Genomic DNA, 23,764 nt, shown 5'->3' on the forward strand with positions numbered 1-23,764 from the left:
TGATGTTTCAAGTCGAACACTTTTGCTGCTCCAGCAAGCACCCCAGAATCACCTTTAATCAAATTAGCATGCTACCAGGATTTAATCAGCACACCCTATACCCTCTGATGGTTGTAATTAATGCTGATGGTTCATTAGATTAAAAGGTTCTCTCCTGTTTGACTGATGTGTCCTAATGTCCTCCACAACTGTGTTTCAAGGTCAGTGTTACCATACGAATCAATAGAGACCGATGATAATATGCCGTTAAGCAGACGCTTTTATCCAAAGCAATTGACAGCACAGTGGCTGCATACATGATTGAACCTGCGGCCTTCATGTGGAGAGCGTCACCCATAGGGATGGGAATCGAGAACCTGAATCGTTAGAGAATCAGAATAGTTAAATCTGAGAATCGACATTGCATGCTTCCAAGCTTCATCAATTATTTTGATCAATGCCAGTATGTTTTTCTGACAGTTACTCACTGCAAAACAAGGATGTCATGTGTCTACACTGTTAAAAAGGAAAAGATAAGGAGCATTGTAATTCATTCAACATGTTCAAAATAAATGTTATTAGGCAGACATGCATGCCTTTTTTCTACTCTGTTTCTAGGCTACACTGTGTTCTGGCTCAAAGATAATAAAACGGTTGAAAATCTGTGTATACCTACTCTTTTTCCATACTGAAAATTGATTAGGAATCAGTAAAGGAAACAATAAAGAATCGGATCGATAAGCAGAATCAGTAATGGCATTGGTATCAATAGAATCGTATCAATTCCCATCCCTAGTCACCCAGCTCTACCAGCCGAGCCACTCGAAGACAGGCTAGCCCGTCCAGCTCCTCAGTGTACCTCTCCCAGGACCTCGGCAACAATGTTAGCATCATTAGCAACGTGTAGCTTTTAGCACTGTCCCATACTTGCGCGGACCAGTCACAATGCTGTTAGCGTTATTTAATGCCCTTGTTGTAATTAGCATTAGTAATGCTAATGACATGCTAAGGTCACTCCGGCTGCCAGACCTACCCAGATGGTCAGTTCAGTTCAGTTACATTTTCCAAATGTTACCAGCACTGTATCAAGTCCATCTTTATATAACACAAACAGCATCTGGAACGGGGGTTTGTACAGAGAACGTTATACATAATCAACTTCATCACTACCCCCATCATCATCCTCCGCCCCCTCCTCCTCCTCCTCCTCCTCCCTACTGTGGCCAGGGGATAGTGGACGTCATGGGGCTGGGCTTTCAGTAAACGATGATACCAATGATAGTCCCTGAGTAAAGATAGATGAGCTTGAACGGAAATTACCAGAACAGCCTGCCCGCTGCCAGCTGACAGGCATTGCCTGTGACTCACTGTGCCAGTCGAAGGTGTCTGGTGTCAGTCACCCAGCTCCCTCGGCCCCCCTGCCCCGCCCATCTCTCACTGCCTCTAATCCTACAGTCCATCCTCACCTCTCACCCATCTCCACTCCGCCTCTCCCCCTCCTCCCACATCTCCTCCCTCACCTCCCCTCTCATCTCTCCTAACCTTTCACTAAACCCCTCCGCAATCTCCTCTCTCCCTCCCCCTCGACTCCCCTTCCAGTTAAAGGATTGGTTTTCGCCTCGCTCAGCCCCAGCCACATGCTAGGTAATTGCATGCGTGGCTACAACCTCTCTAGGTCTGCGCTGCCACATCACTCTAACAGAGCTTGTTCGGAACAATGCTCTTGCGATGAGTAGCCTGCGACTGAAAGACATCACCCCCAGATATCATCCCTACATCTTGGTGAATTCCTCCTTGGTCTAGCGGTAGATGTTTGGGTTTTTCTTGCAGATGGTCGGTGGAGTGACCCCGACCTCACCCAACTACTTTCACGCTACTGGTAGTTCCCTAAACTGTGGGCATGGTTAACTAGCATGCTAATGCACACAGTAGATGGCTGTGTATGAAGAGAGGTTAGGTGCTTGCTCAGAGAGTTTATTGCAGTCATACATACAGTAGCAACATAGGATATCCTCCCTGGATCTTCATACTGATGTGTGAGCCAGCCAGTCTGTCAGTCAGCAAGTCAGTCAGTCAGTCAGTCAACCAGGAAGTCAGTTAGTCAGCAAGTCAGTCAGTCAGCCATCTAGCCAGTCAGTTACCCAGTCAACCAGCCAGCCATCCAGCAAGTCAACCAGACTTTCAGCCAAGCAGCCAGGTCAGACGATGAGTAAATATGTTCCAACCGGACCCCTCAGTTCTCAGTCATGCTCATGTGTCAGCAGGGCTATTGATAATTCATGCTCCGATCAGGAAGTGTGTGTTCACGCTAACCGGAAGCCACGGCCCAGGGGACTAGCCAGATATGACAGGGTGATGTATAATATGTAACACCGCCTTAATCCCTGGGCTGCATGCATATTTAATGTCCGGGCATGGTGATTGGGGAGTATGTATTTACTACAGGCATGGCTGTGGTGAATAATACATGACGGTTGCTGGATGTCAGGTACAGTATGGTTATACTGAATGGACAGGCTGTCTGTGAGGGTTTCTGTAGGGAAGGGAAGGGTTTTTAGGGAGGCGGTGGACAGCCGTGCTTTGCCCAGGGTAAAACAGGCTTAGTTGTTGCTGATCGCAGGTATCGAACCAAATGCCCCGATGACTCGAGAATTCTAGAATTTCTCCATGCTTCCATAGAATACAGGTGTATGGAGTTCCAGGGACGGGTGTGTGTGTGTGTGTGTGTGTGTGTGTGTGTGTGTGTGTGTGTGTGTGTGTGTGTGTGTGTGTGTGTGTGTGTGTGTGTGTGTCAAAGTCTGTTTTATTTGTCACATACCACATCATACAGGTACAACGAGTAGTGAAACATTCTTCCGTTAGCACCAGATTGTGCTGTGTTCGTGCATGTGTTCCATGGGTGTACAGTATTACTTCATAATTACTTCAGTTTTACATCACAGAACTTCCTTATCCATTTGGTTACGGTTGATTAGCAGACAGACGCATACAGTACTATATAACAAGGTCTATATTTCATTCATATTTCATATTCCAGTGTTGTTACTATCACTGCAATAAAGCCTGAAGGTTGTAACTGGAGAGTGGAAACAGCAGGGAAGAAGAAATCAATACATCAAGCCGGATATTAAATAATTGAATCGTTAGATGGGGTCATAAAAGGAGCGGAACTCTGGTTTCATCGCCGGGGTGAGGAGGGGGGCAGGAGAGAGCTGGAGACAGACACACCTGCAAGTAACACTTTGGTGCGTTTGATTTCAATCACCCAGTGCAATGAAATCAATGGAAGAGACACCATAAGTGCAAACTCTTAAAGGAGTATTAAAGGGAAAAATCATGTTTAGCCCTGTTTTAAGGTTACTTATGATCATATACAATGGTTCAGATCAAAAAGTTGACAAAACTAGCACTTTTGAGAAAGTCTGATAATTGCTCTACCACCGTTTAGGTCATACAATGGATGTGGATGGGCACCTTGAAAAATCATTCAAAAACATGTTAAACTCTCGATTTCAAAGACAAGAAGCTCACCGAGGGGGTAATTGGTGTCAGTTGGTGTTCTGACATCAAATTCGCCGCAAAGTATGAATCCTGTAGGGTTTTATTGATCATTTTATGAAATCCATTGACTTGTATTGACCCGACCGTTGTAGATGTGTAGATCAATCCGCAGAGGGGATTCAAGAAGCGGAACTACTTACGGTAGCTATTGTTATTGTTTATGTTGCTAGGCTACCTAGTTTGCAGAAGTTTACACACGTATGTGCCGCTACTAAATAGTTCTATGCTAAATATTTAAAAAAGCCTTTCCAGATGAACTAGAATCTTACTTTATGGCGAATTATATGTCATAACGCCAACTAACACCTCGGTGAGTTTCTTGTCTTTGAAATTGAGAGTTTAACATGTTTTTTGAATGATTTTTCACGGTGCCGACTAAGCATGTAATGGTATCAAAAACTCACGGTACGGTAATATCACGGTATCAAGGTCCACGGTACGGTATATCACGGTATTAAACAGTTTTAAAACACAAAATTTAAAGAGGAAGAAGATTTGTACTTTGGAAAAAAACATAGCATTTATTAAACACATTTCTGATGTGTACAGTTTTTTTCTTTTAATTTAAAGTGCTTCTGCTTTTCTTACAATCACGGATCAACGATGATGCGATGATCCGTTGCACCACTATTCAGTAGTGATAGAGGAGGTCTGTGGGTATAGATGGTGTGTTGAGCAGTGATAGAGAAGGTCTGTGGGTATAGATGGTGTGTTGAGCAGTGATAGAGGAGGTCTGTGGGTATAGATGGTGTGTTGAGCAGTGATAGAGAAGGTCTGTGGGTATAGATGGTGTGTTGAGCAGTGATAGAGGAGGTCTGTGGGTATAGATGGTGTGTTGAGTAGTGATAGAGAAGGTCTGTGTTATGATTTGGGCCGGGTCCGCCCCGGCTCACCCCCTGCTCCCAGTCTGGACCCGCGTTCCTGCCCTGGACCCCCGATTCGCCCCGGACCCCTGGTTCGCCCCGGACCCCTGGTCCACTCTGCTCGCTCCTGGTCCAGACCCTCGCCCCTGCCCGGGCCCCTGGTTCGCCCTGCTCACCCCCTGATCCTGGCCTGGATTCCTGACCCTGAGCTCCTGTCCCCCCTGGACCTTCCTGGACCCTGATCACCTCCTCTCCCAGTGACTGCCCCTGCACTACCCCCAGAGACTATTGTACACTTTGTCCACATTGTCACTTGGTTTTGTTCTACCTCCTTGTGTGTTTGGTCTTGTGTTCGTTGTCTTGTCGTCTATGTTGGTTTGTGTCCTCCCAGCCCTAGCTCTAGACACCTGTCCCCTCACTAGTCTCACGTCACTCCAGTCCCTCCTCTCCTGGCCCTTTAGTTCCCCCCTCTAGGTCTGCCCTGTCCTTTTTTCCCTGTCCCAGCCTCGTTCCCCGTTCCCTTCCTTTGTGTCCTTGTTCCTGTGTCCTTGTGTTGGTGTCTTGTTGGAATCCCTCCTAGTCCTTGTCTGGGTGATTGTCTGCACCTGTGTCTCGTTATGTCTTGTTGCACACCTGTACATTGTTCCTTGATTGTTCTCCCAGAGTATATATGCCCTCCTGTTTCCTTTGTTCTGTCGGTTCATTGTCAATGTTAGTGCGTGTTTCCCCTGCGTTTCCTCCCGGTATTATTTGGAAATTAAAACCCATATTTTGAACCTGAGCTGCTTGCCTGCCGTCTGCTTTTGGGTCCTGCCTCAAACCCTAACAGTCTGTGGGTATAGATGGTGTGTTGAGCAGTGATAGAGGAGGTCTGTGGGTATACAGATGTGGGAAGTTAGAAATGTCACATGCTGCAGCATTTCACCTCGCGGTATTTGGCAGGGAAATCCCGTTGGAAATCTCGTGGGATTTCAGACGGGTGTTATTTCGTTTTAGTGATGCACCACCGCCAGGTGGCGTCTTTGAGTAGATTTAGCAGGCTGGGCTCAGTGTTTTTCTCCTATAGTCTACGAATGAAGCATCATTAAGTTTCACATTCTTTAATTTAAATGCTCTGTTGTAAAGCACTTTGAGCTGAATTTATCTTTATGAAAGGTGCTATACCTTGTTCTCAAACACATGTTTTCTCCATCTGGATGTAATTTAATTATTACGAACACCTATATCTAGGCCTACAGTAGCCTATCTATCTCGGTAACTGACGTCGGGTCAAGACGTGGTGGCTGTTTGGTCAAATGCGCAAAATAACAGTATTGTAAATATATTTGTTAGTAAAGATATGGTGAACGTGGGGGTTTTGCGTTTTGTTTCTGGAACGCATTCAACTGGTAGGCTACTCGTAAACCCCGGAAGTAAATTTGAAGACAGGGCACCAGCTAATGTAGCCAAGTCTGAGCGCAGTAGGCTATATGGCTTCAGCACGATACAAAGAAAAAATAAGCTTGATCGACTTGTGGATCCATACAAAATTGACATAGTCGCCATGAGTAAAGATCACTCATTGCCAATCATATCCGGACATTAACTATCTTGTGCATAGATAGCGGCAGGTTTGACAGTGAGTGCGTTCACATGCACAATATACACAATATTTTGTTATTTTAATGATCTTGAATATATATATATTCAAGATCATTCAAATAAGAACATATCGTGTATGTTTTTTTTTATTTATACCGGCCGCCAGCCGTTCCATGAACGGCTATAGGGAATGCGCAGTTTCGCGCTGGCTACAGCCTATTATATGCACAGTTTCGCGCTACGTAGGCTATTATAAATAAGTATTATTCATTGGGGGAGCTTGGACTCGCTGGGGACTGGTGGAGAGACGCAGAGCCTCCCCAGACGCGACATCTCCAGTTGGCTGAAGAGCTGCGCGCTCTGGCGTCCAAACAGCCACCTGCGGCGCCCCTCGCAGTGTCCACAGAAGAATACCCCCACCAAAATACCTGCATGGTGAAGACAAGCTGCAGCAAGAACAGAACTGTCTACCAATGCATGAAGTGCACCTAGCTGTCTGTGAGAGAGTGAGCAGAGTGCATCAACTCGTGTATAGCTACAACTAGTAGCCCATAGCCATTAAAACGGCTTATTGTTTTATTCATATATCAACTAGATAATTTGATAATAATGAGTAGCCTAGTAGGCTTAAATGAATTAAATAGGGCCAAATAAGCCTTAAGTTGTAGCCTAGGCTACAGTACAATCACAAGACGCATAGGCCTAGCCTATCGTAAAAAGCGTTGCGTTCTCATAGGCCTATATTAACTTAGATAATTATTAATTATGCTCAGGTCATAATGTCCGTTGAAAATAATTCCCTCTAAGCAGAATTTGAATTGTATTAAAATAGGCTAAAATTAAATTTCCACATATTCTGATTTCTAGGTCTATATAAAAAAAAACATTTTTTTAATGTGTAGCCTAGGCTATAGGCTTCTGCGATGAACAATAGCTTCTGCTATAGCCTAACCATAATGTAATATATCTAGACTACATGCATTGTGGTATTTCTTTATATAGCCCAGCCTGCAATTGTTTCTCAATAAACAGTTATGTCATCCTCTGAGTCCGAGTAGGCTAATAGACCGGCAGCTCTAAATGCCTTCCCAATCAATGAGACATGGTTGTAAAAATGATGTTTTATTGATGAAAAGGGTAAAACTGAAAAACATGGAGAGTCATTGCATTGATCGATGCAGTCCGTTCAAATAGGCATCAAAAGATAAAGTAGGCCCATTTAAAATGACCAATTACATCTTCAAATCCCTTCTAATCTTGGCCTTTGATAGGGTTTTTCCCCGCTATACTGCCATCCGAACATTAACTACCTTGTGCATACAGAGCACAAACAATGAAACGAATCGATTTCCTCCGTCTGTGGCATTCGCTACCAGCAAACACTGAAAATACAGGTCCTCAATTTATTTAGATTAGACTAGCCTATCCAACTGGACCACTCCAATGAATGTTGAACGTAGCCTACTTTTATTCTTTAGGTTTTACAGAATCGGCCTACAATGTCCACACATGCATGCGCCATCTGACTAGCTCGTCACTCGCCAGCGAACCTGGACTAGACTATTGTAACCCCCCCCCCCCCAAATTCTTTTATATTCAAATAAACTGGATGGACCGGTTTCCTAGCCCTGGATCGTGGGGAGGGGGGTAGCCTGCGTTAGCGGGTGCTTTGCCATGACCGGCAATTGAATTCGCTAGTTTGATTGATAGATGGATGGATTTAACCTCCAAAGTAGATTGTGCAAGTATTGTATAGGCCCATGTGTAAGAGATGAATGGCTGTAACCATGAACTCAGCCAGAGGTAGGCCCTACTGTAGATTATCAGCATTATCACCAGTCTCAATTTATGTCTCAATTTATGTGTTGCCATTCATTTCAACCACCATCTCATCTAGACTACTTCTGTTGCTGCATTTTTACATTTATGCTTTCATGATTTTAGAGCGCAATAAACATTTTCCAGGATTCCAATAAGTCCATCCATTCATCCAACTTTGTGCTGAGCGCAGCGCAGGCTGGTAGCCTACTGTCACGGCTCACGACTGATGCATTCCCTTAACACGTCTCGCAACTCCCCAGACCGTCAAGAGAATTTCAATATGAAAGACCTTGGGATTCCAGGAGTCAAGGCCGTTTCAGACGGGGAGCGACATTCCGCCTGCATTCTCGCTCGGATAAGCGGGGGACGCACGCGTCCTGCGCGCAGCGGGGAAAGCTGACTACAATTCAGCTCTTGTCGCGGGCGGGCGTGTGCAGCCTAGTTCCATATGAGAACACTCCTCGGTCCAATTCCGTATAGTAGATCAGCCTGTGTACTTTCAACGAATGTATTATTAGACATAATATCATAATAATATATATAGCCTTCAACGACCTCCTGAGCTGCCTGCCTGATGGTCTCAGGGCTAAAGAGACCGCGCGTCGTTTTCCTCACCCTAACTATTGGCATGCTATCAATGAAAGAAAATACATTGTAAATAAACATGGTTTTAGGCTATTGTTTTTATGTAGGCCTATAGGTTAAGCTATTTGTGTTCATAAGGTAACGTCATTGTAAACGAAAGTAGCCTATAGCCTATAATCCAATTGACTGGAACCAGGGGGCTTGACAAAAGTTAAGAGGCAAAATAATGCCTTGACTGCATTCAAGATGTATCTTTCACATTAAAACTACATACAAAGCTGGGAATGCTAAGAAAATTGCATATGTTTGCAAACTAAAACAAGTGAACACAATTTTACAATCGAAAAATGCTTATGAGGCCATTATTTTACTTATATGGGGCAAAAGTGGTTTCTCTTCCTGCTTCTGCCTAAGCCCTCCACAATACCACAACACAACGGTGTCATGTTTTACCGAAGGAGAAGTGAAGAAGACGGTAGCTAGCAGTAGCTAAAGCAGTTAGCTAATGTTAAGATCATTCCTCTAGCTGCTTTGCTGCTAATGCGAGTTCGTCTCCGTTCCTGCCCGAGAAACAGAAGTTGAACTAATAGCATCAAAATCAAAAAAGCTACAGGAATCATCGTTGTAAAGTTAGCTATCTGCTTTTTAGCCACCGACAGCTACCGTTAATATTATGGAAGCTGCTGTCGTGAGCTAACTTGCTATCACGGTCTTATCGTGCAGCTTCACAGCCTGCTATTAGCAGACAGCACTAAAGTTGACAAAATCACACTTGCACATCATTAGAATTCCAACCATTTATATGGGATTTATCATTCAACTAAACATGGAACCTGAATACTACCTGATATTTCAACCTGCTGCCATCAGTGATCGGCGCGTCTGCTTGTTTGAGTCATGAATATCTTACGCAGTTACATTCCATGTAGTGTCCCAAAACTGTTAAATCATTCCCCATGTAGTTCACTATGAGTCGCACTCAATACATCCATGGTAATAGGGAGGGAGTGAGTGAACCATTTCAAACACATCTCTGGTCATCTCCGTTAGCCATCTTACTCGTCCTGATGCCATGTTCCATATGAGAACACTCAGCCTAATGTATTAAACTTCTACTTGTCCCGACAGTTAACAGATATAGACCCGGCGACAGTTACAGAGATAGAAACTATAAATAGATAGGCTTTGTTCGTAATAATTAAATTACAACCAGACAGAGAACAAGGAGTTTGAGAACGGTAGGCTCATCTAATGTGCGAGATGAGCTACAGCAATGGGTCAATGAGTGGTATTACTGCGCCCCTATGGGCAGGCGAGCGGTGGTGCGGAATGCCGTAAAGCGCCTGTTAGAATACCGCGGGTCAAGTTACATTCTTATGTTCCCACATCTGTAGATGGTGTGTTGAGCAGTGATAGAGGAGGTCTGTGGGTAGGTATAGATGGTGTGTTGAGCAGTGATAGAGGAGGTCTGTGGGCATAGATGGTGTGTTGAGCAGTGAGAAGAAGAGGGAAAGAGGATGAGCAGAGAGCCAAGGTCTGATCTCTGATGCTGCGCTTCTATGAGTTGGCTGGAGCCTGGAAATTGGTTGAGTTGTGTTAATCTAGTCCTAATAATACTGATTCAGCACCAGATGCTGTATGATATTCCTACTCTTAGACTGATAAACCCAGCAGCTCTGTGGTGCTGGTGTAACGGAGGTGTTTTGGGGTGTCGGTCTGTCGCTCGGCCAGAACGTTCAGATCAGATTGCATCTCTGACCTGCAGCTGGTCCACCTGAGCTGCCATGGAAACCAAACCACATGAAGCGGGGCGTGAGGGCGCAGACTGCGTCAAACAACCTCACTGCCATTGTCACTACCCTCAACACACACACATAGGAAAGCTGATACGAAAACCCTCTCCTGTACAGAGGTTAACATGAAGAATAGGATGAACAACAGAGATGGAATGAGGAACAGATATACAATACCACACACACACACACACACACACACACACACACACATATACTGTAGGTTTCCCCTCTTCCAACGCACAAAGACCACGATGACGCAACATTAGGTTTTCCCTCTAACAGTGAACAGCATAGGGCAGGTGGGGGACTAACCAAATTCAGGGCATTACAGCTAATTTGAATGAGATTGTGATCAGATTATCAGTCTAGGTAATGAGGTCACAGGTCTTCTGGGGAAACCCTTCGGTTCACTACCAGGTCACAATGGATGACCTAACGGTTCTCTCTTTCTTTCTCTAGCTCTATTTTTTCCCTCTGTTTTCTCTGTCTCTCTCTCCCTCTCCTGTCTCTTTCTCTCTCTCCCTTTCTCTCTCCCACTCTCTTTTGGAGGGATGGAGGCTTGAGGTTTGACACTACAGGAGATCACCAGACCCAAACTCGTGAGTGAGTGAGTGAGTGAGTGAGTGAGTGAGTGAGTGAGTGAGTGAGTGAGTGAGTGAGTGAGTGAGTGAGTGAGTGAGTGAGTGAGTGTGTGTGCGAGCGTGTGCGAGCGAGCGTGTGTGTGTGTGTGTCAAGGCCTTACAGTTTTTGTCCAACCTCATCTTATCACTCTTTCAACCAGCTGACTGTTATGTGTTTGTGCGATGTAACAGTTGTTGATCTGTTGTCATGTTTGAGTTGTCCCATGATCACAGTCCCTTCCACTAAAACACAAACACACAGACACACACACGTAGACAGGCCTTGGGTTGAAGCGTGTGACTATGAGATGATCCCTTCCTGTCCCATGATGAGATGTGTGTTTGACCCACAGGCCTCCCACCAGCGCTGATCCTCCAGCTCTCCTCACGTCTCTGGATCCTCCAGCCCAAGGCAGAAACACTAACTAGGACAAAGACTGGGGTTATCAGAAATTATTATGTGTCCTGTATATTCTATAAAGGGCACATGATCTAATACATGTTGTAGTGTTGATATCACTTTCAGTTCCCAACCTCCTCCAACCAGCAGCAGTGATTTAATACATCTAGTAAGTCACCATCTCATCTCAGCTGGTGACCTGACCTCAGCACCGGCTAACCAGGATAGATAACTCAGTACAGTTAACCTTATATACAGTAGCTAACCCCAGGACAGCGAGTTAACTTTAACAGCATGTTAAGGAAGCCAGGAAATAAAAATGAATAACTAGCAAACAATAAGACATTTCCCCCGACCAGGATGTTAACAGGATGTTGGGCTATTTATTAGAATAGGACTTCCCCCACTGATATGTTACCATGACGTCAGGGACTCTTCCGACAGGTCCTCTTCCTCGAACAGTGTGTGTGCTTGTGTGTGCGTGCGTGCGTGCGTGCGTGCGTGTGTGTGTAAGTAAGGGGGGATGGGTCATTAACGAGATTGAAGCTGGTTGGGAGATAAAGATTCTCCTATTAAGGCGATGGCGGACGCCCCCTGCAGATTGGCCCACTCTTGACCGCAGGGGTCCCTGTGCCCTGTCTCTCTGCTCCAGTCAGGATTTGCAGTGCTAAAAAACACATTAGGAAATTGGTGCCATCGGAGTTGTAAGTGTGTGTGTGTGTGTGTGTGTCTGTATCCTCTTTGATGTCAGGACCCAGGGGGTCAATAATCCCCTGCTGTCTGCACCCCACAACCTGGAGAGAACGCAGGCAGATGGAGAGAGAGAGAGAGAGAGAGAGATGAGGGAGAGAAACGAGAGCGAGAAAGAGAGGGAGGAAGAGGATGAGAGGGTGAGAAACTGAGAGAAGAGAGAGAGAGGCAGGAAGGAAGGTGGGGATGTTGTCCCTCTGTGATGTGTTCGTCTTACCCCACGGAGGAAAGATCACGCCTCTCCTGTTCTTATAGGAAACATCTTTACTCTCAGCCTCTCAGGGACCTAGTTCCATCACGTTGAAGTAGAATCTACTGTATCCAGGGGTGAAAATTAACTTTTTGTCTCACGGTGAGTCACCTGCCAAGGGGACTGTAGATGGAAAAATCTACCGGCCAAGATTTTTTTTTTTCAGATAGCCTTTCCTAAATCTAATCGCCAATTGGAAATTTTACCTGCATTTGGCCGGTGGCAGGTGTTAATTTTCAGCCCTGACTGTATCTCTCCGTGTTTCAACTGCTAAACAGATACAGAGGACTTTGTCTGGACTGAGACTTACTGAATAGGGCTTTGAAAAGAAATCAATTCAGCTGAGTATCGCAATATTTTTTCCCAAGATACTGTATCAATTTCCCAGCCCCCTTGTATTGATACATTCATATATTTAGATATATATATAAAGCACAATGAAAATATACAGAACAAAACAGGGAATAGATATACAAAATGAAGGATATAATTAAATTATTCATGGTTTAAACGGATTTCAAATGTCTCTATTTTTACATTTTCAGTAAATGATGTTGAGTATTGCAAATTATGTATTAGTATTGCAATGTATCATAATATGTATTGCTGTCATATTGTGACACGTATCGTGATACGTATCGTATTGTGAGGTCCTTGCCAATAACTTGGCGCCATAACTGAAGCTCTGACCCTCATCTCTGTATTTAAGATGCTATATCTTTCTTTTAACGTTTCACCATAGATACCTTCCTTAATTGAATGATGAAACTGTTTGAGATCGATGGTTCCTTCAACCGCCTGGTGTCAGACTGCAGGATAGAGAGAGCGAGAGACGGTGGGGGAGGGAGAGGGAGGCAGACAGAGAGACATAAATAATGCTGTTAAATGTATGACAGCCTGAGAGGCGTCTCATGTAGGCATCCTATGTAGAACGCTCAGTTCCGAGTCAGAGATCAACTGGAAACCATTACCTTATTAGGATGCCGTGAATTACGGGGTCACAGTTCACCGCCCCTTCCCTTCCGTCCCAGATTCCCCCAGTGCTGAGGTCCTGTGTCCTCTTTTTATGGCGCTGACCCCTGCCACCTGAGGGCGACCCCACACAGAGATGAGAGGATTGTGGGTAGGGGTGTGCAACGGAGCCCCAGAGGTTGCCCCAGAGGAGGCTGAGCTCTTTGTGTGTGTGTGTGTGTGTGTGTGTGTGTGTGTGTGTGTGTGTGTGTGTGTGTGTGTGTGTGTGTGTGTGTGCGCGTGCATGCGCGTTCGTGCGTTTGTGTGCCAGTCTGTCCTGTGTAATGTGACCCCTGGTCTCCAGTTAGGTCATCTCCTGGCCTAGTGCCCAGTGTGGTCGCCTAGGACACCAGAGGAAGTGATGACGACTGACACCCGACCCTGTGCAGCGCCCACTGTCATATAAGGCCGGGACTCTGAGGGCAACACAGCCAACTAACCAATCATAACAGGCCATTCACAAAATTCTCCTCAGCTTATCTGGGAGTGTGTGTGTGTGTGTGTGTGCGTGCGTGCGTGCGTGCGTGTGCGTGCACATGTCCGTTTAACTATCACCTCCTCTCCAGCAGTGTCCTCCCTCCCCAGGAGATACCAACGTTATTTCTAACCAGGTGTGTGTGTGTGTGTGTATATATATATACTGTATGTGTGCCCTCCATCACCACAGAGCTCCTACTGGTCGTTCTGTGGGTTTGGCTTCAGGCCTACTACTGTTTGCAGCTCCCACATACAAACTGAGACTGACATCTGTATCCATTTTTAGACTATATGGACAATGAACAAAGCTAGGTGTAGAAGGGACATTTTACATAATTTTCTACTTAAGTTATTGTTCACCCAACATAGGCTTTGTAAAGTTCGAAGTCCATTACCTATCCAGGCCTCTCATACGCCATCATCTAGCCTACATTAGCCTGGTGGGGACAAACAGAGCCCTTACTTGATGTTTAGCAAGCTGAAAACAGTTTGTCTCTAGTCCATTTGTCAGCATGCTAAAGGTTCTCTCCCCACCTGGGTGGGTACAGGCTGACCGGTTAGAGCTGGGCTAGCTATTCCAGGGCTAACAGGCTGACAGGTTAGCTGGGCTAGCTACTCCAGGACTAACCGGCTAACAGGTTAGCTGGGCTAGCTACTCCAGGACTAACAGTCTGACAGGTTAGCTTGGCTAGCTATACTCCGGGGCTAACAGGCTGACACTGGGCCAGCTATACTTCAGGGCTAACAAGTTGGCAGACAGGCCAACATAGTTCAACAGCCCCACAGTGATGTATGTTGGCTAAGGGGTTTTTAGTTAAACAATCAGTCAGCTGTTCCCAGAACTGTCCCAGAAAAACAAAAGAACAGGCTGTGTTGTGGTGTGAATAAGAAGCATGTAATCTATGTGTGTTTGTGTGTGTGCCTGTGTTTGCGAGCGTGTGTGTGTGTGTGTGTGTGTGTGTGTGTGTGTGTGTGTGTGTGTGTGTGTGTGTGTGTGTGTGTGTGTGTGTGTGTGTGTGTGTGTGCGTGCGTGCACGCGCGCATGTGTGCTTCTCACCCAGGCAGCTTGTTGAGGGTGTAAACAGTAGCCTACCTGTGTGTGTTATTATAGTACACAGTACTAGCCTACAGAATCTCCCCCCTGGTGCTGGCTGGTTACACATATAGCCTACGCACATAGCCTATTGTACACATACACATGCATGCACGCACACACACAGACACACACACACACACACACACACACAGTCTACACTCTGTCATGGAAAAACCCATGATATCACTGAACTGTACCCATTCAGACACACAAACACATAGAGGCACGCATGCACTCACACACACACACACACACACACACACACACCATGACAATGTGTTAACTATTCTCCGCATCACAAAATTAATCTCCATGCAAGTGGACCATAAACCCTGTGGTATCATACCCTACCATGAAGAGTCAGTGAGTGAAATTACCCAGGAGAAGTTCATGAACGTGATGACTGGAGACAGACAGTATTTAGTAGCAGATAGGCTTGTACGTCCTACTGTACCAGTGGAAACAACCATGACATAATCTGAGATTAGCTGGAACAGAGCGTTATTGATATGATACGCACAAGATACTTTGATTAGCCACAGTGATTTGGTGTATGAATGGAGCGTTTTTGTAATCGAATATGCTGCGATGACAGGGGATACATGGCGATGTTGTGTGATGATCAAAGAGTGTCAACAGCGGAACTTCCCATGACGTCCATCGCTGAGACAGACGCCAGAGGAAAAGGGACATTTACTGTAAATTATGTGTTCCTGTAAAGTGGATAAAACACCCTTTATAACACCTTTTTTCTTGCCAATTTAAATTTCCATTCTTGCAGGGTATTTTTCCTCTTGATGTGATGCTATGTGTGTGTGTGTGTGTGTGTGTGTGTGTGTGTGTGTGTGTGTGTGTGTGTGTGTGTGTGTGTAGTGTGTGTGTGCGCGTGCGTGTGTGCGTGTGTGTGTGTGTTTGTTTCTGTCTGTCTGCTCACATACAATATTGACCGAGGGCTATCAAAGAATAGCTGATCTATAATGTTTCCTCTCTGTGAGGGAGAGGAGAGAGAGCGAGACCGTAATACTGCTTGGCATGAAGAAAAGGACTTTTTAAATTCCATGCCAATTCTAACGTAACCCAGAGGATGATTCTCTGGAATGAAGACAGGCAGAAAGAAGGAGAGCGAGGGGAGTTAAGAGATTGATAGAGAGGAATGGAGTGGAATAGAGAGAGGGAGGTGGAGTGGAAGGAGCGTGATTTTGGTTGCATCAGATCTCTTGACTTGAACTTGAAAAGGCTTGAACTCTAGTGAGAGACGTTTCTGCTCGGCACAGCATCTCTCCCTCCCTCTCTCCCTCGTTCTCTCATCTCACTGCGCCCCGTTCTCCTCCCCTCCACTCCCTTGTCTCTTTCCTCCGCTGCGGGGTCTCCCTCTCTCACTCCACCTCTTTTTGCTCCCCTCTCCCCAGGTCCCACTTCTCCGTTGCCCCTTCATCATACCCTCTGAATTCCCAGTGTGTTACCACTATCTCCCCCTGGCCTGTGCTAACCTGCTCCCTACCTGATCCCTGTGCTAACCTGCTCCCTATGCTAACCTGCACCCTATGCTAACCTGCTCCCTGAGCTAACCTGCTCCCTGTGCTAACCTGCTCCCTATGCTAACCTGCTCCCTGAGCTAACCTGCTCCCTGTGCTAACCTGCTACCTGAGCTAACCTTCTCCCTGAGCTAACCTGCTCCCTGAGCTAACCTGCTCCCTATGCTAACCTGCTACCTGTGCTAACCTGCTCACTCTGCTAACCTGCTCCCTATGCTAACCTGCTCCCTGTGCTAACCTTCTCCCTATGCTAACCTGCTCCCTGTGCTAACCTGCTCCCTGAGCTAACCTGCTCCCTATGCTAACCTGCTCCCTACCTGCTCCCTGTGCTAACCTGCTCCCTATACTAGCCTACTCCCTGCTCCCTGTGCTAACCTGCTCCCTACCTGCTCCCTGTGCTAACCTGCTCCCAGCTCCTTCCTGAAGACTCCTCTCCAGTCAGAGCGGCTTCCTGCAGGCTCAGAGGGCATTAGGGGCGGCCTGAGGACATACAAGGCTGGAGAGGAGAGGAGGGGAAATTGAGGAGTGGAAGGACAGATGGAGGGGATAGGAGGGAGAGATGAGGAGAGATGGATGAGGGAGAGAGGAGTTATGAAGGAGCAGAGTGGAAGGGGAGAAGGAGGAGAGATCGAATTTGAATGCACTTGAATGGAATGGGTGGGGAATTGTGTGTGTTGCTTAGACTGGGCATACAGCCTAGCAGTGCCAACACCAGTACTGTAATAATGAACACGCTCGCTGCAATATTTGCTGCCTTACTTATTCACACTCACACACACACAAGCACACATTATATCCACCCTATTTATTCAGTAGGCTACTCCACTGTGTACCAGGGTCTAGAGGAGAGAGGAGGGAACGAATACACACACACACACAAACACACACACACACACACACAAGGAGAGCCACACCACGCTCATGTTTTGAAATTCAGATTTCTGAATTTTCACATTTCACACCATTTCTTCTTCAGAGCTGAGTTTTACTCGTGTGGCACACCCTGTGGCAAGCAAACTGTACAGTTACAGTACACACACACACACACACACGCACACACACGCACACACACACACACATACACACACACACACACACACACACACACACACAACCAGTCCTCAAAGCATGTAAATGCTGGAGGTGGTTGAGTGCTCAGGGCAGTGTTGCAATATCTCACTGTGAACACTTATGAAGATGAGTTGTGGAGATACTACGTATGGAGAGTTAGGTTATGTTACATCAGATGTACATGTTAAAAGCAAGCGTTGGTAGTATCAAGAGCTGGTGCGTATGTAGTGTGTGTGTGTGTGTGTGTGTGTGTGTGTGTGTGTGTGTGTGTGTGTGCAGGGTGGTAATACCGTACTTATCATATCTCTATTCCACCCCAATCCGCACACACGGACATACAGACAGTGTGTGTGCGTGTGTGTATGTGTGCGTGTGCATGTTCATGTGCATGTGTGTGTGTGTGTGTGTGTGTGCGTGCGTGCATGCGTGTGTGTGACACATGAGGGGAAAGAACCCTGCATTTCCTTGTTGCTGCTCCACTGGACACATTTGCACACACACACACACACACACACACACACCCTGTCTCAAGAAAACACACAAGCATTTTGGGAAGCACTGTGTTACTCTTTGAAGTGTGGGAAGGGATCATGTTTTGGGTTCGTTACAGTGCTTTATGCCAAAAAGAGCTGTGTGTGTGTGTGTGTGTGTGTGTGTGTGTGTGTGTGTGTGTGTGTGTGTGAGTGTGTGTAGGAGGCATTAAGCTAAAACGCTTGCATCCTGAGATGCAAGCGGTGAGACATGGGTCCTATGTTCGTCAGTGTCACTGAATCCCTCTGTGCTTGCGTGTGTGTGTTTGTTTGATTGTGTTGACTGACTGATCTCTCCCTCTCCTTCTCTCCCTCTCTCCCTCTCTCCCTCTCTCCCCCGTCTCTCTCCCTCCTATCCCTCGTCTCCAGGACGCGTTCATGGAGCTGTACGGTCGGCAGCAGGGGTCCTTGTTCCATTCCTGGCCCTACCTGAAGACTGTGTTCGGGCTGGCAGCCCTGGGGGCCGCAGGCGCCACCCTGGGGGCCTTGTTCACCCAGAAGTGATGCTGCAGCCCCCCCCCCGCGCCCACCACACAAAAACACACACACACACATACACACACACACACATGGAGCAGTGACCATACCATGTACAGGACTTGTTATCTGCGTCACTCGCTCCTCTCTCTTCTTCTACCCAGTGTGGAGGACAACACAGCCTGTCTCTCGTCCTCCTCCGTCTCCTCGTTTCTCTCTGTCCTCCGCTGTCCTCGCCCAGGCCTCGACTCAGACTACGTCTCTTGAAGCCTCAACCCAGTCTGGTCCCCAGTACAGTATTTAGACGGACACCAACCACAGACCCTGACCCCGAGGTCTGTCTAGAACCCGGCCCAGGCCTAGCCCAAGCCCCTCCAAAGGAGACTGCTATGTTGACGCTCCCTTCCCTGAAATGGAACTACTCCTCCGTCCTTGTGGTGTTTTTGAAGTGAACATTTCAGCTGAAAAGCAGACAGAACTGATCGTTACGGAGACGTCTTCTGGAGTTGAAACATATGTCTTATGTTTTCCTCTTTGTTTAACTTTTTTCAGCATGATCCTGTAATGTTGTTAACATGGCAACATGTCATATTTACATTGATTGACAGGTGATCAGGCGTGTGAGGTGATTATGAACTCACAGCTAACACAAGACACACCTGGCTCAGACCGAATGTGACATTTTCTCAAGATGCATGATCCATGTTCAATAGAGCTTGTCTGGCAAGATGCAACCAATTGTACAGTCCCATAAAGAGCTAACCACACCCATCTGGAACTCCTGGGCAGATCAAAGCAATCGCTCCCAGTGTTTTGAGGAGTTGAGATCCTGGTTGATCTCTCACCTGTGTACGACTACATCCTGCATGAGCGCCTGGAGTGTACCAGGCGTGTTAGACGCAATCTTCATCACCTTGGAAGCAGGCGCCAGTAGCTGACCCGAGCGACGACCATGATGGGGATTTTGCATGTTGACTTCCAGAGCATGATGTCTAGAGGAAAGATGGGGTTAGGGTGGAGATGGACGGGTGTGTGTGAGAGTGAGTGTGAAAAAGTAGATTGTTGTACACACACACACACACACACATGCACGCACGCACACACACACTCTCTCTCTCTCTCTCTCTCTTTCTCTCTCTCTCTCTCACATTACACCACCCCACCCGTTTTCAGTGCTTCAGCCTTACCCTCATTCCTGCTGATGTTGAAATTGTTCTTTATTAAAGTTCTTTATCAAAGCTGATGTTGAAATTGTTCTTTATTAAAGTTCTTGTCTCTGACTCGGCCGCCTCTCCTGTCTCTGGTCTGTTTCTTTAAGTAATCAATATTCTGTTATCAGTACTGTTGTCACCAATACTGTATTGTCAGTATTGTGTTAATACTGTAATAATCAATACTTGAGGCGCTTTAAACTCAACCTCAATGCTGTACAAGTAGTAAGAACCTAACGATTCAGCTTCGACCGCCATCGGACCCTGTCACTCTCTCAACTCTGACCTCTCTGCAGGAACCACAGCGGAACTCTGGATGGAGATGAGGGGTGTTCCTCCAGGAGAGAACACGAGGCAGGTAGAACCTTTGAATGAGCCGTGGTTCTAGAGCTCTTAGAATTAGACGTCTGGGTGTGTCAGTGGATGTTTCTGGTCTGTTTCTTTAAGGAATCAATATTCTGTTATCAATACTGTTCCAAAAGTTCTAGTACCTCAAGTCGTATGAATGTGGAGACAGTAGTGTCTGTTTGAAGCCGGTGTGATGAGATTGTTCACTCTGAACACGCAGAGAAGCAGCACGCAGACACACTGCTGGTTGGCAGCTTGACATTCTCTTTCAGTATCAGAACAGACAGATCACATTGTTAATACCCCTTTGAACTCTCTCTCTTTGCACACTCTGAACACAGAATAAAGACTTTGGTAAAGTAAATCCTATAGTAAATGCCTGTAACTCCCTAAATGATAGCTAAATATTGATCGGAGATCGGTCCAGGAGCACAAAGCCAGAGGATGTTCATGATGTGTGTAGAATAGGACCAGGGAGAGTAGACACCCTCCACACGACGCATACCATTAAAATTGCACTTGCCTTTGTAGTTCTAGTGAATAGAACCAGATGAAGACACACTGCCTGAGAGAAAGAGGGAGAGATGTTTATGAGAAATGATGTAATATGAGAGAGAAGGAGAGTGATTGGTGATGATGATGGTTGTGGTAATGATGCTGTTGCCGCTGACCATGATGAAGATAATGATGCCTGATGAAGACGATGACGCTGTGTATTTACCCCCCCCCAGGACCCCTTGCTTCAGCACCAACAATGTAGCATTACTGTAACACCCCCTAGAACACACATACACATCAAACCCTAGCCTCCAAGCCCCGGGGTTTAACCCCCATCTCCTTATCCCGCCTACTCCAGTCACTCAGTTATAGCCTATATATCCCTCTGGGAACATGGGAATTTGTTTAATTTGAGTCTGCGTCATTCTCCCTCCCTCTCATCATTCTCCCTCTCTCCACCCCCACCCTCTTACAAACTGCTCTCTACATACATATGAAGAGCAGACCAGGAGAAGAAAGAGAATTTTAAATCATGTGAAAAAAAAGAAAGCGAGTTGGTGTTTTTAGTTGGCTGTTAGCTCGCTAGTTAGGCTCGGGGGCTGTGGCAGTCGGGGAGTGGTGTGGTTTATTTGGTGGGTAATTTGCTGGCATGGAGGATGGCTGTATAGCCGCTTTCTCCCTCTCAAAGGCCTCCAAAATGTGATGACGGCGGTGGAATTTTAGTCTGTTTAAATTAAGTGTTGGGAAATAGAAGATGCAGACAGACGGGTCCTACAGTTAGCCGTGCTCTTGCAGATGTAAATGAGGGGTTTGTAGAGTTGGACGAATACATGAAAAATTCGGCACCAGGCCGTTAAAAAGATGTTGGAATTCAACTGTTAATTCGATGGCGAATATTGTCCCGCCTTGACAGAGCAGCGATGTCCTGTCCCATAGTCAGCACAATCTTTGGCCTGTACTCCAGCTATTATAGTGAGGTGAAAATGCTTCAACAGGAAAAAGAAGTGCCTCAGATGGGTCAACAGTTAAGTATTTTCCCATCTTTATTTGGTTTACAGAATGATTAAAGCATTAAAGGGCAACCGAGTTGCTTGGCTGAATCACTTGGCTGAGTTCCAAGTGCAGGTCCAACCTCAGAATTGAAGAATGCTTTTTCTACGAGCCGGTTGGCGTGTCCACTCTAAAGCAGTCTTATGTTTGAACACACATGGGCACACATGGACACACGCCAAGCTGCAGTCAGGAACCACTTTACAGACACAAAAACAGGTGTGAAAATTGCTGAAGAGTGACAAACATTACAGTACTTTCTTCTATGACATACAGTACATAAATAACAAGGACGAAGCATGAACCGAGTCTCGGAAACCACCAACACACGAACATGCATGTAGCATGTCCCACTATAGTCCACTACGCACACGTGATGAACATGCATAAAGAGTAGGCCTTCTCTTCTGACCCAGGTCTGGTCCGGTACTTCCTACTTCCACTGCTTCCTGTCGTAGTCCCAGTGGTAGGAGAAGCCGTGGACGGGGTTGACCCTCATGTCAATCATCCTCTGGGTCTGCTTCTCCACCCACTCCTGAGACAGGGTGTGGGGGACACTGCCAAAGACTTGGGGGAGAAGGAGGGAGGGGGAGGAAAGGCGTGTAAAGTGGGGGTAGAGGAGTTTTGGAGGAAGAAAGGAGGGCGGGAGGGAGGGGAGAGAGAGAGAAAGAAAAGGGGAGAAGTACACTAAGTATAACTGATTCATTATACGTGTCCTACTTTTCACGCAGATATAATATGCACATGAAATTGATAACATTTCATATTCATGTTCATCAAGAAAAGATCACGTCTCCACTCCTTCATTACCACAAAGGAACATGCATCATGGGTGGGGGACAACATGTTTACTGTGCACGTATGGTAAATTGTATTACCAATACTAGATTTGAGTGGGAGACAACAATGAGTAGTCAAGGAGCCACAAGTCCCCGGAGCCACCGCCACCATCATCATCACACGCTAGTCACGCAAGTCAGCTGTGTTGGGTGAGAAAGCCATGATGTGACTCTCCAGAGAGACAGAGATAGATCTCCCTTCTTCTTCTCCTTTTTAGCACCCATGCAAAACCATCCGAGTCAGCATGTAGAACACACACACGTGCACGCACTAGGGAATGAAGTCACCAGATGAAGATAGAGCAACACCCGCTGCACTCATGCTAGGACTGGCCTCGATGAAGTCACTGGAGGAAGACAGTGTACTTTGACACGCTAGTGTTCTCATATAGCTGTACTTATGGTAGGACTGGTCTTGATGAAGTCAAGTACTGTATGAAGTCAGTCACTAGAGGAAGATAGCGTACACACACATACACGTACACACACACACAAACACACACACAGTGTGCCAGATAGTCAAACAGGCACATCCTGTACTTTATATTCAAGTGTTTTGTTCCAACTTCTTTATAACCCTCATCCTACCAACTAGGGTCAAAATGACCCCAGATGTATATTTTTTGTCATATCTCACAGGTACCTTATTCTATCATTCCCATGTTTCTTTGTCAAACAATTTGTTTCTAAGGATTTCATAACATTGTTTTCTGTTTCTGTGTCAATTAGTGCTTAATGTACCAATGTATTGTGGTCATTTTGAGCCAAGTCAAAGCACCTACAGTATGCCGTTTTTTATAGGTGGAGAAAAAAAAGTTCATGTTTTATTATTTATCTAATTTAAAGTATCATGCACACCATCAGGGGCACAGACATTTGTGTATAATGAGCACTTTGTTGGTTTCAGAGGCCAGTGCAGTTTCTATAGATTTAAAGAAAAGTATATATTTTTGTTTTACACAATATGTAAATTAACAGTAATTTTGCTAAAATAACAATGTGTGTTTTTTGTTTGTTTTCTCAGATGACATTAGTTACATAACTATTATGATAAATTATATATTATATATATATATATATATATTTATATATATATATATAGCATCTAATAGCATCTACTTTAGGTACCATGGGATGATTCTAACTCTCCTTCTCATCTCCTCTTCTCTCCTCTCCGCCTGTCCCTAGTGTGCTATTTAACAGTTCTCTGAACCACATCAGAGTCACCCTTCAGTGACAAGCTGGAGAGAAGCCCGCTCTGTGGGCCTGGAACAGCCTGGAATACCAAACACCCTGGAAGCCCTGCTGGACCCAGCCGGAATACCAAAGCTCCTGAATACCCAGCTCCTGAAACTGGAATATTGTGGGAATGCTGTGAAAGTGAAAGTTACCTGTGTGAAAGAGAGAGAGAGGAG

The 23,764-nt window shown here is 45.9% G+C and overlaps 2 protein-coding genes across 2 annotated transcripts in view; one reads left to right on the forward strand and one right to left on the reverse strand.

The window, feature by feature from the left end:
- The window catches only part of bcl2a (BCL2 apoptosis regulator a), a 45,423-nt gene extending 25,943 nt beyond the window's left edge, over positions 1-19,480 (forward strand). Inside the window, exon 2 of the mRNA XM_084452763.1 lies at positions 18,296-19,480. Within this exon, the coding sequence (XP_084308889.1) occupies positions 18,296-18,430 (135 nt within the window). The 3' untranslated portion in view covers positions 18,431-19,480. The remainder of the gene's footprint in view (positions 1-18,295) is intronic.
- A 2,463-nt stretch (positions 19,481-21,943) lies between these two features.
- cox4i1l (cytochrome c oxidase subunit 4I1, like) overlaps positions 21,944-23,764 on the reverse strand; it is a gene marked incomplete at its 3' end in the record, with an annotated part of 4,333 nt that continues 2,512 nt past the window's right edge. Inside the window, exon 3 of the mRNA XM_084461328.1 lies at positions 21,944-22,077. Coding sequence (XP_084317454.1) covers positions 21,944-22,077 — 134 coding nt within the window. The remainder of the gene's footprint in view (positions 22,078-23,764) is intronic.

Source organism: Borostomias antarcticus (assembly GCF_949987555.1).
Source record: "Borostomias antarcticus genome assembly, chromosome: 2".
Taxonomy (NCBI): domain Eukaryota; kingdom Metazoa; phylum Chordata; class Actinopteri; order Stomiiformes; family Stomiidae; genus Borostomias; species Borostomias antarcticus.